This window comes from Crotalus tigris, unplaced genomic scaffold (assembly GCF_016545835.1).
Source record: "Crotalus tigris isolate CLP2741 ecotype Arizona unplaced genomic scaffold, ASM1654583v1 scf7180000023617.9722795, whole genome shotgun sequence".
In the NCBI taxonomy this organism is placed as follows: Eukaryota; Metazoa; Chordata; class Lepidosauria; order Squamata; family Viperidae; genus Crotalus; species Crotalus tigris.
The window spans coordinates 2,798,918-2,811,230 of NW_024100081.1; the positions used below are offsets into that span (position 1 = coordinate 2,798,918).

General features: G+C 40.4%; 1 protein-coding gene across 2 annotated transcripts in view; it reads right to left on the bottom strand.

Annotated features, from left to right (window-relative positions):
- Positions 1-9,846, bottom strand: part of LOC120297402 (lanosterol synthase-like) — a 29,801-nt gene extending 19,955 nt beyond the window's left edge. Inside the window, exons 1-7 of one of the 2 annotated variants that reach the window (XM_039320002.1) lie at positions 9,769-9,846; positions 9,430-9,578; positions 8,136-8,316; positions 7,056-7,194; positions 6,134-6,242; positions 5,027-5,151; positions 4,318-4,414 (exon numbers count right to left, since the gene is read on the bottom strand). In XM_039320002.1, the coding sequence (XP_039175936.1) occupies positions 4,318-4,414; positions 5,027-5,151; positions 6,134-6,242; positions 7,056-7,194; positions 8,136-8,316; positions 9,430-9,443 (665 nt within the window). In that variant the 5' untranslated portion in view covers positions 9,444-9,578; positions 9,769-9,846. Of the gene's footprint in view, positions 1-4,317; positions 4,415-5,026; positions 5,152-6,133; positions 6,243-7,055; positions 7,195-8,135; positions 8,317-9,429 lie in introns of both variants that reach the window. The other variant, XM_039320003.1, reaches the window with a different exon arrangement.
- Positions 9,847-12,313: the final 2,467 nt, after the last annotated feature.

A 12,313-nucleotide genomic window follows, 5' to 3' on the forward strand; every position in this document is an offset into this window, starting at 1 on the left:
GGACTATTTGCTGACACTAGGTGCCAGAACTCTGTTCTGGGCGTTCTATGAGAAAAAAAGCACTGGCTGTAAGTATGCTAAGTTCTTCTAAATGTATGCTAAGTTCTTCTAAATTTCTAAGTTCTTCTAAATTTCTAGTCTACTGCAGTTTGACTTCTGAATTTATTTATTTATTTATTCATTCATTCATTCATTTACATTTAATATTTCTGAACTGTTCTGAAATAAATTTATTTATTCATTCATTCATTCATTTATATTTAATATTTCTGAACTGTCCAATATTTTTGCATGCCCCTCAAAGAGGCGTGCAAAAAAGTTAACATTTATAAATTGAAAAACTTGTAAACATATCCCAGGATAATCAAAACTGAGTTAGAAGCCAATATAGCTGCAAATATAATTCAAATATCTGCATCTGCAATTTGGGAAAGATTGCAGCTGTGTAGAAAATAGGTCCGTGACTGTCCAGATAACAGTATTCCCATTGCTTTCAGGCAATTCCACTATAAAATCCATGGCTATTTCCCTCCAGGGGGCTGAGGGACTTGCCACTGGTTGTAACAGCCCTGGCGATTTCCCTTGCAACCTCTTTGCTGATGCACAGGTTGGGCAGCTGGCAACATAACTTTCTATGTCCTTTTTTATTGATGGCCACCAAAATTGCCGTTTAATTAAGTGTAAAGTTTTTACAAATCCAAAATGCCCTGCTGATTTTGTGTCATGGCAAAGTTGCATGAAAGTTAGTCTTTGAGTTGTTGGTATATATAACTTTTCCCCTACCCAAGGCAATCCGTCTCTCATTGTGCACACATGTTTGTTTTTCTGGAACCAATCATCTGTTTCCAAACTTTTTCTGAATTCAATCCCAGTTTGGCTGTCCAGTTGTGGTTTTATTTTGGCTTGGGTTCTTGTGGTTACTGGCGCTGCCAGTTGTGATTCTGCCATTATTGGTCTAGAGTCTGTGGTTCGTGCGCTGTTATATTGGGGCATGCGAGATAGTGCATCTGCCAGGAAGTTCTTTCTTCCTGGTAAATGTTTGAGCTTAAATTGGAATTGGTGAAAATGCTGGGACCAGCGGGCTTGTTTGGGATTGAGTTTCCTGGAAGTTTTCAGGGCTTCCCAGTCTGGAAGGGGATTTTGTTGCCTTCCAGGAACTGTCGCCACCCAACGTATCCCATAAGCCTCCTTCTCCCATACGGGCCAGCGCTGTTCTGTTTCCGTGAGTTTCTTAGATGTATATGCACAGGGTTGCAATACTGCATCATCATTTTCTTGTAATAGCACAGCCCCCACTGCCACATCACTTGCATCTGCCTGTATTATGAAGGGCTTGTCCATATCTGGGTGCCTTAGTACTGGTTCGGCAGAAAAAAGTCTCTTTAGTCTCTCAAACGCTGCTTGGCACTCCATTGTCCATGTTAGTGGCTGGCTAGGTTTTACTGAGGATGTTCCCTTCGTTTTTAGTAAGTTGGTGAGGGGCAAGGCTATCTGTGCAAATGAGGGGATGAATTGGCGGTAAAAATTTGCAAAGCCCAGGAAACTTTGCTTTCTTGTGCGGGGTGGTGCCCAGCTCTGACCTTCTCTGGGTCCATTTCAATGCCCTGTGGGGATATGCGATAGCCTAGGTAGTCTATCCTTTCCTGGTGGAATTCGCATTTTGAGAGTTTGGCATATAGAGCTTCTTTACCGCTCTGACAAGTTTGACGTGTTCTTCTTTTGTTTCACGTCCAAGTAAACAAGGACCCCCTTAAACAGGTGCTCCCTTAGAACGTCATTGATTAATTGCATAAAGACTGCAGGGCCCCCTTGTAATCCAAATGGCAAGACTTTGAATTGATAGCACCCCATGGGGCAGTTAAATGCAGTCTGATAGTAAGCTGCTAGTTTAGAAAAAATTTTCCCTTTCGATAGGTGTGACAGCATGTCTTTCATGAGGGGCAGCGGGTATAGGTTGCTTTCACTGATTGTTTCAGGGCCCTATAATCCACGCATAAACGTAAAGAGCCATCCTTCTTCTCTCTAAAAAGGACCGGGGCAGCCACTTTAAATGAAACCTCTCTCCAGGTTTTTTTTATAAATCTTTCCAGGGCTCATGGAGTATAATCTAGTTTTGCCCCAGGCTTGAATTCAATGGTACAGTCTGTGGGTCGGTACTCATTTCTCCTCACTGAAGACTTCAGCAAGGTGGTATTTCACCCTCTCCTATGGATGCTTTTTCTATTCTTGATTCTGGTAAAGTCCATAGGGTCAGATTTCTGTCGTCCTCCAATTTACTTTATGCATTCCATCCCTAGAATCATTGGGCATTCCATAGGGGTCAGTTAAGGGTTGCCCATGTATTGGCATGGCTAGGGTAGCTTATGGATCCATCTAGCTGGCCAAATGAGATTGGTTGTTCCAGTCTCCTGGATGGGATGCCCAGATTCCCCACTAGCTAATGAGGCAGCGGGTGCAGCCAGAGTCTATTAAGGCTTTCACCTTCACAGCTTCGGGCATGGGGGGGATTAATATAGTCACTGTTTTGAAGATGGGTGTGATGCGTCCACTTACCAGGGGTTCGCCTTCCGAAGAGGCATCCACCGTCCCTGTGGTGTAGGCTGGAGTTCTTTCCCCTTGGTGAGCAGAGGTGGGGTTTTCTGCAATTTCCATCATTTTCATGGCTGTTTCTTTTGGCTTAGCTGAATACCCTCTGGGTTTGTTGATTGGGGATCTGTCTGGGTTGTGCTGGGGGGCCTTTGAGCGGCATTCTACAGCTCGATGCCCTTCTCTTCCGCACTTGAAACACCCCATGCTTCTTGGCTGTATCCGATGATTTCACCGGTTGGTGTGTCAGCTCAGAAGCCTCTTCAATACGATCTCTGCTTCCTCTGCCAAGACGTACCATTCCTCAAGTCGATGTGGGTCTCCTCGGGGCAGGCAAGCATCATATAGATCATAGTTTAGTCCGTCTTTGAAACGGCCAAGGAGGATGTCTTCTGGCCATGTTTGCTGGCAGGCTCGGAATTCTTGTGTATACTCAGCCACTGGGCGTTTGCCCTGCCTCATCGTTGTTATTCTTTCACGGGCTTTGCGATCAGCCAGGGGGTCTTCAAATCGTCTTCTCAGGACATGAAACGGTTGAAGTTACTGAGTTCTGGGGCATTGGAGTCATGCATTCAGCAGCTGGTCCATCCACAGATTGCACGATCCGGATGCGGGCTTTAAATTCCTCCATGTAGCTGAGGACTTGGGTTAGGAAAAACCCCAAGCGTGTAATGGTGGACGTAATGGATCGGTGCCTCCATTGTGGGTGGTAGTGTCTTCCGTCCAGATTTCCAAGGGGGTGGGAGCTCCTGGATCTTGTCCCTGGGGTTGCAGGTTCCACGTCCCCCTCGGTGTCAAACTGGGGCGGGCGTAGGGCTCAGGAATCTCCTCTCCTAGGGAGCTCTCTTCATCAGGTCAATAGAGGATCCAGTCTGGAACAGCTTCCTCCCTCTTCACTTGCGTGCAGGGATTTCTCCATCTCCTGCTTCCATTCAGGGTCACTTTTCTTGATTCCTTTCCCCACTCGCTTTTCTTTCCAACGCCCATCGGCGAGGCTTGTGGTCCTGTGTCTCCACCACTTCTTCTTCTGATCTGGCCTCTCGGATCCCAACATCTGGCAAGGTTCCAACTGGGTCAGCGGCTCTGGGATTTTCTCCCTCTCTTGCTTCGTTGTCTGACATGGTAAATTTTTGCAAAATCCCCCGGCAAGGGTCTACCTTCCAGGTGGATTAATTTTGCAAGTCCTGTCTAATGTAAGGACCCACCCCACTTTGCAGAAGACAGAACTCTCTTCCAACAGGAATCCTTTATTAAGAGAAAATGGTTGCAGGCATGCTAGATTGGGGTTCAAGCTCTCCCATTCAAGGTTTTAAGGGGTTCCCCAGTAGTCCCACCCAATCAACCCCCCTTCCAGTGATAGTTTCAAGTATCACAATTCCATCCCCTTTCTTCTTCCGTCTGGATGGATTCAGATAACTACATGAAAGGCAATTACTCTTCTTTGATATGTTAAAGCTTAGAGGCCACAATAAACACACATTCAGTCCTTTGAAGTGTGCTGAAGGAAGTGAGGGCCATAAAGCCCCTTTGCTCTCCCCCTTTTCTCCCTCTTATGGCAGAATCCAGAGAAGGCAGAATTGGGAGTTTCTATGTTTGATAATTAAAGATGAAATATAATTGGATTCTGACACAGGGTTTTTCAGATTAGATAGTATAATACTGCATTGGTTAATTTTATTCAGTGGCTCCTTGAAAGCAAAAGAAAATGCAACACAACTTTAGAGTGCCTACCACAATTCAGGAAACGGTGCATTCATTCCCTCCCAGCTGTACACGTTCATAATAGCCAGCCAGACTTTTCCCAAATGTGGGGCTCCAAGAGCACCACCTGAAAAGAGAGTTGTCAGTGGAGGTGAGAGGGAAGCAGCACCCACTCTAAGTAGAAGCAACACAAGAACCACAAATCTTCACAAACCTACAGATCTATATAATGCTGGTATATTCCTTGATTTGCTTTGATAATTGTGCAGCTGGTTACTATCCTATGAATAATAAACCTTGATTTAGATTTTGATTATTAGACTAGTTTTGTACATTTAAAGACAATGCACCCTCTTTTAGACACTTAAAGACAGTTACTCTTTATGCTAGAGGAAAGAGAAGGATTAATAAGCTTATAATGACCAGCAGATTTAGCATTTAACTGGCCATGTCTCTACACCCAAGAAAATTATCTTTAGAAAAGTTGCTCAACTCCATGACCTGATTGGCCTGAAGCAAACTCAGTTACTCAGTGACTAACACATTGCCATGAGATAAAGGGGAAGCAAACATCTCAGGCTTCAGTCAGAATATAGGAACAGCAATCATGTTTAAAACTGCCGTTATGATAAAAAGTAAAAATGCTTACATGTTCAAAGGCATAAAAGTCACATAGACGGGAAGACTTTGACAACATGTGGGGAGGAATATTTCTGGATATCTCTGACTTGATTCTCACCTTTTTTATGGAGACAAATTCGAGCTCTCACTATATCTGGATGATCAGGTCCATATCCAAGGATTCGCATAGCTATATAGTTGAGGGCTGTGCCAAAGATGGTTGGTTGTTGCTCCCTGAGATGGCTACCACATAGAGATTTAGAAAAAAAAATATTAAAAAAAGATAAATGTCCTGGATAGCTAAGTCTCCTATCCACAAGCCAATTTACAAATTATCTTCTTTGGTCACTTCTTATCATTCTGAGAGTACCTGCTAGTATTATTTGATTAATGAACTACAATACTCTCTCTAGAATATGGATGGAATTGGAAATAAAACTTTAGAATTCAAGATGCTTTTAAAACTTTAACTGCTGTTTTATTTGACAGTGTAAAATAAAGTTTTACCGCATAAATCTCTAGTATGAAAACCACAAGGTCTCTCTCAGAATGTCTAAATAGCTAATAAATATTTAATTTTTTATGAAAATAATACAGCATGCAAGTTTGGAAAATGCTGGTCTATTTGGAAACATTTTAAAACTTTAAAGCCTTTTAGAGTATGTAGGTCACCACTGAAGCAACCTGTAAGTATAAGAAAAACAAAGAACTAAAATGGAAACTTGTAGGTGCTGAGATAAGTATGTCAGTAAGTAAGCAGAAAGGGGTATAGAAATGTGTGAGCTATTATTCCACAGCTAATGTTGTATTTAGGTTAATCTACCATTATCTTGATCTGGATTTTTAAAAACAAAACAAAATGAAATAATTCAAGAACTAACATGGAAAATTGTAGGTGCTGATGTAAGAAAGTAAGTACTTTGCATTGTATTGTAGGTGCTGCTGTAAGCAGTGCTTTTTTTCTAAAAAAAAAAAAAAAAAAAAAAGGTGCCGGAACTCACACACGTCATACAACCTGCCTTGCCTACCCTACAAGGTTCCAACCAAAAAAGGTGCCAGAACTCCATTCTGGGCGTTCTATGAGAAAAAAAGCCCTGGCTGTAAGTATAAGCAAGGGAGCAGAAAAGGGTATAGAAAGTTGTCAGCTAACCTTCTGCCATTATTTGGAATTTATCAGAAATTATCTTTAAAAAAATAAAAAAAATCAATCTTTCACTTCACTCACAGACCCCAGCCGCCATCTGGAAGTTGTCTTGAACGTATATATCGCCCTATTTCTTTCTTTACCTCTTCTGGGAGGGAAATCTTAGCAACATAGCATGCAATCAAAAGACCTGTTTGATGAAAAAGACTATTGAGTAACATCTGAGTTTGGATTATTTTTTTTTTTGTGCACCAAAAGTCACCTTGTTTGATAATCTAAGGGTAAATTTGTATGTTTGTTTCCCTTCTTAAAAGACCATTAAAAAAAAGAAATCAATATACCAAGACTGTATTTATCAAGATCAAGCAAAGAATCTCTGCGCTTTCTTAGTAGTAATTTCTCTGATATTTCTGGAATCTATGACTTTTAAATAAACACACAAAAGTCTAAAGATAAATAACCATTATTTCAGGAAGAAAAAAAACAGACTGCCTATCTAATTCTTCCTTAAATGTCTGGCAACCTGCCAGAGACTGGAAGGAAGAATATTTTCTGCTTCTCAGAAGCTATCAACAACCTCTTATTCTGGAATATCCTTTCCCTCTTCCCTTCATATATGAAAGAATCCAAATTCAAGATCCCAGTTCAACCTTTGGAATCTCCAGAATGAGTAAAATGAGAAAGGCTGAAAACCTTACGACAGCCTTTCTCAACAGGTAATCTCCAGGTGGGGATTGTAACTCTGTGCATAGACAGAAAATAATGTTATGCTGGGTGGAAATTATGGGGATGAATTCCAACACATCTGGAGAGTACCAAATTGGGAAAGAGGGTCAACACCAGGAGTCGTGGCCTATTTGGCCATATAAAGCTGAGGAGATTTTTCCCATTTTTCCAGTTCTTTGTGCCTATTTCACAGGTGAGAAGAGAGCTTAATTCACAGCACAGACATAATTTTAACTGGTTGATTTACACAGAGTGAATTTACTAGTGACCACCATACCTGGAGTAAGGGTGAGTACTCCAGAGCATTCTGCAGGCCAATGGCCATCTTCAGCTTGTACACCTGAAAAAAACTTAATTGCTTTCAGCACTGCTTCCTGGGCTGTGCTGGCTTTGGGCAACTCTGGGAAAAATTTACTCTGTAAATTGAAATAATGGAGATAAGATAAATATATTCCTGTAGGGTCACATTTTTCAATATATTCACTATATTTCTTTTGAGGACATTTTATCTAAGTTAACAGAGAAGGCAATGAGGTCAGGAAACTTGGTAATGAGGAAGAGAAAATTACCCTTTCCATTCTGGTTACATTCCCATTCAAAAACATTGGAGAAAAGTTTTTTACTCATTTTTCGGTTTAAAATTCTTTAGGGAAAATTTCTACAGCTAGATGGAAAATATTTACAGTGTCAGCAACACCAATACAGCCTCAAGTTGAAAGGAGTCTTCATGATCTAGCTTTTTTAAAAGTACGTCACTTCAGATGCAAACATTCTTTTAACCTCATCTATATCTATAAACATTAGACAGACTGACAGACAGACAGATAATATGAATTTACAACATAAAGGCAACATAAAATATTACTACTATTAATAATATAGTATGTCCCTAAGAATCGCTTTTCAAATTATGATTTATGGATCTGATTTGTGAATCTAATGAATCACACAATTATTTAGAAATTCAGTTGCTAGTTAAGAAACCTTCTGTCAGCAGATTATCTGCATGAACGACATATTTTATACCCATCAAAATGATTCCAGGCACGCATTGCTCATGAGTCACAGAAATGACTAGGGTTATCAGGAATGTTGCACCAGTAATAATTCTAGTTCATGTACAAGAATGTACAGATATTGGCGGGGTAGATACACAAGACCGTGTTCCAAGGGCCAGAAACCCCTTTCTCACCATAAGGAACCCTAAACTACATGTCAGAATGGAAACCACAAGGGGGGGAAAGACTATCAGTACTTGCTAAATTGCAGCAGAGACACCCTGCATTGGTAGCATTCGTGCTTTTCTCTGCCACTGTGGACCTTATTTCTGTACTTGCAATGATCATCAACTACTTACAGTGTTTAGCCCTAAACTATATGCCTCAAGTGCATTCTGTTCTCTGGCACATTCCTCATTTTCGGGCACATAATACCACTTCTGTCGCCCTTCCACTGTGCTCAGTCGCCAGCGAGTCAGGTCTGTCTCTGGTTCAATTTTATTTTCACATTCTCCTTTGTACAGTGGTCTGCCAGAAAGCCTGCTAGGACAGGAGAAGGTTTAAACAGTCACACCCTATCATCATGTTATTATTCAGATTCTAAACTTACTTAAGACAGCAAGATGCAAAATATATTAAACAGTAGAGCAAGTAAGGTGAAAAGCTTTTTGGGTGAAGAGGGTTAGGGAAACCTGGCTTCCAGGTTTAAATATTTCTAAAACTATATTTTATATATTTAATTAATTTACTTTAATTTATAGATTTATCAACCATCGTAATATTACAAAAGCTATCATAATTATCAATATAATAAAACTGTTCAATGATATGTACAGGATTATGCATAGTGGTGCAGTGGTTAGAATGAAGTATTACAGGCTAATACTGCCCATAGCCAGGACCCAGATTGAAGGGGGCAACAAGCTGATGCTGTAAATCATTTAGAGAGGGTTGTAAAGCACTATGGAGCTGTATATAAGTATAAGTGCTATTGCTATAGTTATTGCTATTTAGTATAAACATGTAAGAACAAAATGCATTACAATTAATATTGTATAATATTTATTTGTATTTAAATAATTAAAAAAATTATTTAATATGTACTATATCCAGCTCATTGGTTCTTTAAATATTCATAGCAAACTATCAAGAATAGTGTACAATTACATAACTACAGATATCTGATTTTCATGTTATGCTAAACCACTATTTGTTTAACTGTAATTTCATGACTAATCCACTATGTAACTTAGTTAATGTTATAAACAAAAGCAAAACAAAAGCAAACTAATCCCATCCAGGCTTAGGATGATATGTGAAGCCATTCACATAGCCCTCATTAGCACACGTATAAGAATTGGGATTTTAAGCACAATGTTTATATAGCCATTCATTTCCTAAAGAATTGCAAAGAATTGCCATCCATTCTTCCCAACTGTTACAATCTTCGACATCGAGAAATTGCTTCCTTTGCACTATTCCTCCTTTTTGAGAATACATTTATTCATTAGGGTTGATAGTTTTCAAAATACATTCTTTGATTAAGCTTGTTTAGTTCACCCTCTTGTATAACACTTAGGATCTTTTACATTTTAGCCACTCCGGAAACACCTGTGTTCTTCTAGTCATCATAAGCAGAGAAATTGCACTTACATGTTATCTGACATCTCTCTTGCTCGATGTCTGAAATCACCTGTTTTGAATGATCCAAAGATGTTTCTTTGCAGTGGTCAGGGTTGTCAAGCAAGGTGCTGGTGATTTCTAAAAGCTAAAGTTGAGATGATGTTTCTGAACCATCATACCTGCAGAGAAATATGGTGCACAAATGCTGGAATAAACCTGATATCCTTGGTATGCAGGAAGAGGGCGTTTAATGACAAATGTAAGGAACCAGTACAACACGATTTATGCAGAGCAGTCCCTTTACTGTTGTTTACCCATAGAAAGAATCTTGCCAGACTAAAGCACAATCTCCATAATTGTCAGATATACCCAGTGAACAGTTAGGGAGGATCTATTCTGGAGGTCTTCCTGCATACCACGGATTCCAGACTAATTTGCCTCTTAGCTCCTCCTGGAAGACTCTCCTCCCTCCAGCAACACTGCACCAGATTCCACTACAACAACCCCTAAAATAGTTAAGTTCTTTTCTATCAAAAAGAATTAACGTTCACTTGAGCAGATCTGTGGTACCAGACCAGTCACAACAAGAGCACCAATCAGGCTCGGTTAAGGGTAGGCTAGAATTAGGAATGGGTGGAGTTGCAGTTGTGCGCTATCATACTGTACAAGGAAACTGTAAACTTGCTTCTTTCACAGGGATTATCTTTTTCTGGAATCCACCATGAATTTCCTCCTCTGATCAACCTGAACATGTTTTTATTGTGGTGGTCTCCCATGGAGAATGAGACACGCACGCAGGTATCTCGGGATGGGAGCCCAGAGCTGACTCCAACACCCTATTTTATTGTTACTATAGTTTTTACATCACACAGCGTAATCAAAAGGCGTATTTAGGGGTGGTTACAATGTATCACATAACAGACGCTCTCCAGATGCAAGGCTATGCAGGTGGGTGATGATTCATGCATCCTGTTTCCCGTGTTCTTATCAGAGCCTGTCCAAATGGCTGATGAATGTGTTCCGTGTCTGGAGCAGTCCCTTTTGGTATGTCAAGGACTTTGTGGGAGCATGTCTATAGGCATATTTATGCAATTAATCCCACAATTTATCTGTCATTCCACCAAAATTTACATTGTAGGAAGTGTCCAAGGTCAAAAAAAAAACACAACCCCAACCTGATAAAACCAGCCCAGCAGCACATGCTAATAACAGGTTATGTGGCCCTGTTTGACCTGTGCAGATCAGCTTTCCAGGAAATGCAAAAAGACAAGCAAAATTGCCCAAGAACCGGGTTCCTCTTAATTGCACAAATTATTTAATTATTTAGTGTTTCTCCCCTATCTCCTACCCAAAAGCCTGCTTACACACTGAAAAATATGCAGCGTAGAAAAAAAGGGGGGTCACAATGGGAAAAGGAAAACAAAGTAACTCCAGCACCAGTTCTTCAGTTTTTATGAAGCTTAATAATGGGCAGCTGTAGGCTGTCTGAGGAATTCTAGAAGTTATCATTATCTCAGAACCAACTAGAGCAGTGGTTCTCAACCTTTTTAATGCTGCGACCTCCCAACCGGTCGTAAGTTGAGGACTACTCAACCGGTCGTAAGTCGAGGACTACTCAACTGGTGCAGCATCGTTTGCAGAATGGGACTTTTGGCGGGTTCAGCAGGGCAGAGACAGCCTGGACAATTCCTATTGGCTTTTGAAAGGCAATAGAATTAGACACTATTCAAGAGAGTCTATTCTATTGGCTTTCAAAAGCCAATAGAATAAAAGGAAGTAGCACAGCTAAGGAAAAGGGGGGGAAAATGGCAGACTGCGTTGTTTGGCGACCCCCATGAAATGGTCGTTCGACCCCAAATGGGGTCCCGACCCACAGGTTGAGAACCACTGAACTAGAACTAAGGAGAAATTGCCTAACAGTGAGAACAATTAATCAGTGGAACAACCTGTCTCCAGAAGTTGTGAATGCTCCAACACTGGAGGTTTTTAAGAAGAGACTGGACAACCATTTGTCTGAAATGGTATACTATAGGGTTTCCTGCCTGAACAGGGTTTGGATTAGAAGATCTCCAAGATCCCTCCCAACTCTGTTATTCTGTTATTCAGGGAAGGTGGCCCTTTTGTTATTCCTCACAGGTAATAGTGGTAGCAAGCAACTGTCAACCCGAACTTGGACTTAGACCAAACTTGGAAACCAAAGACATGCAAGCTAATACAACTTGTATTATAAGAATCTTGCAAGTATGTGAATATACTTCCCCCCTTCCTTCCTTTTTGTAATGAAAACTAGGGAGGGTCATGTTTGAGACACTCTCTCATGTGGGAAGAAGTATAATAATTGTAAAAAGAATTTTTCATTCAAAATTAAATTTATTCTTTGGAACCTACCTCCTTTTAATCATTAACAAGACCCACCAGTAGCCCAAACCTGAAAACCATGTTGCAAAAATAACCAATCCATTACTCCTGTAGTAGCTAGTGACCAGGCTAAACTAATTAACCATCACAATTAATAACAAACAGGGAAAATCCTTTACATATATTGCCTTCAAAAGTTAATTAAAATATTTTTCCCACCAGAGTTGCATGTGCATCAAGTTAAACATCACCGGAGGCACATATATACTCATGCCCTACACCCCCTCACAAAGACTAGTTTCCCTATTAAATTACCTGATCTTTTATACCCCATTTTGTAGCTACCTTCAAGTTCTGTTTATGCTTTCAAATAAACCTACCTGTCTCCTTTCCAACTGTGTGTCCATTATCATTCTTATGCAACCAAGCTTGAAACTGGACCAGAACATTCTTTGGACACTCAAATTATAGATAGTCCTCGACTTACAACAGTTCATTTAGTGACTGTTCAAAGTTACAACGGCACTGAAAAACGTGACTTATGACTGTTTTTCAC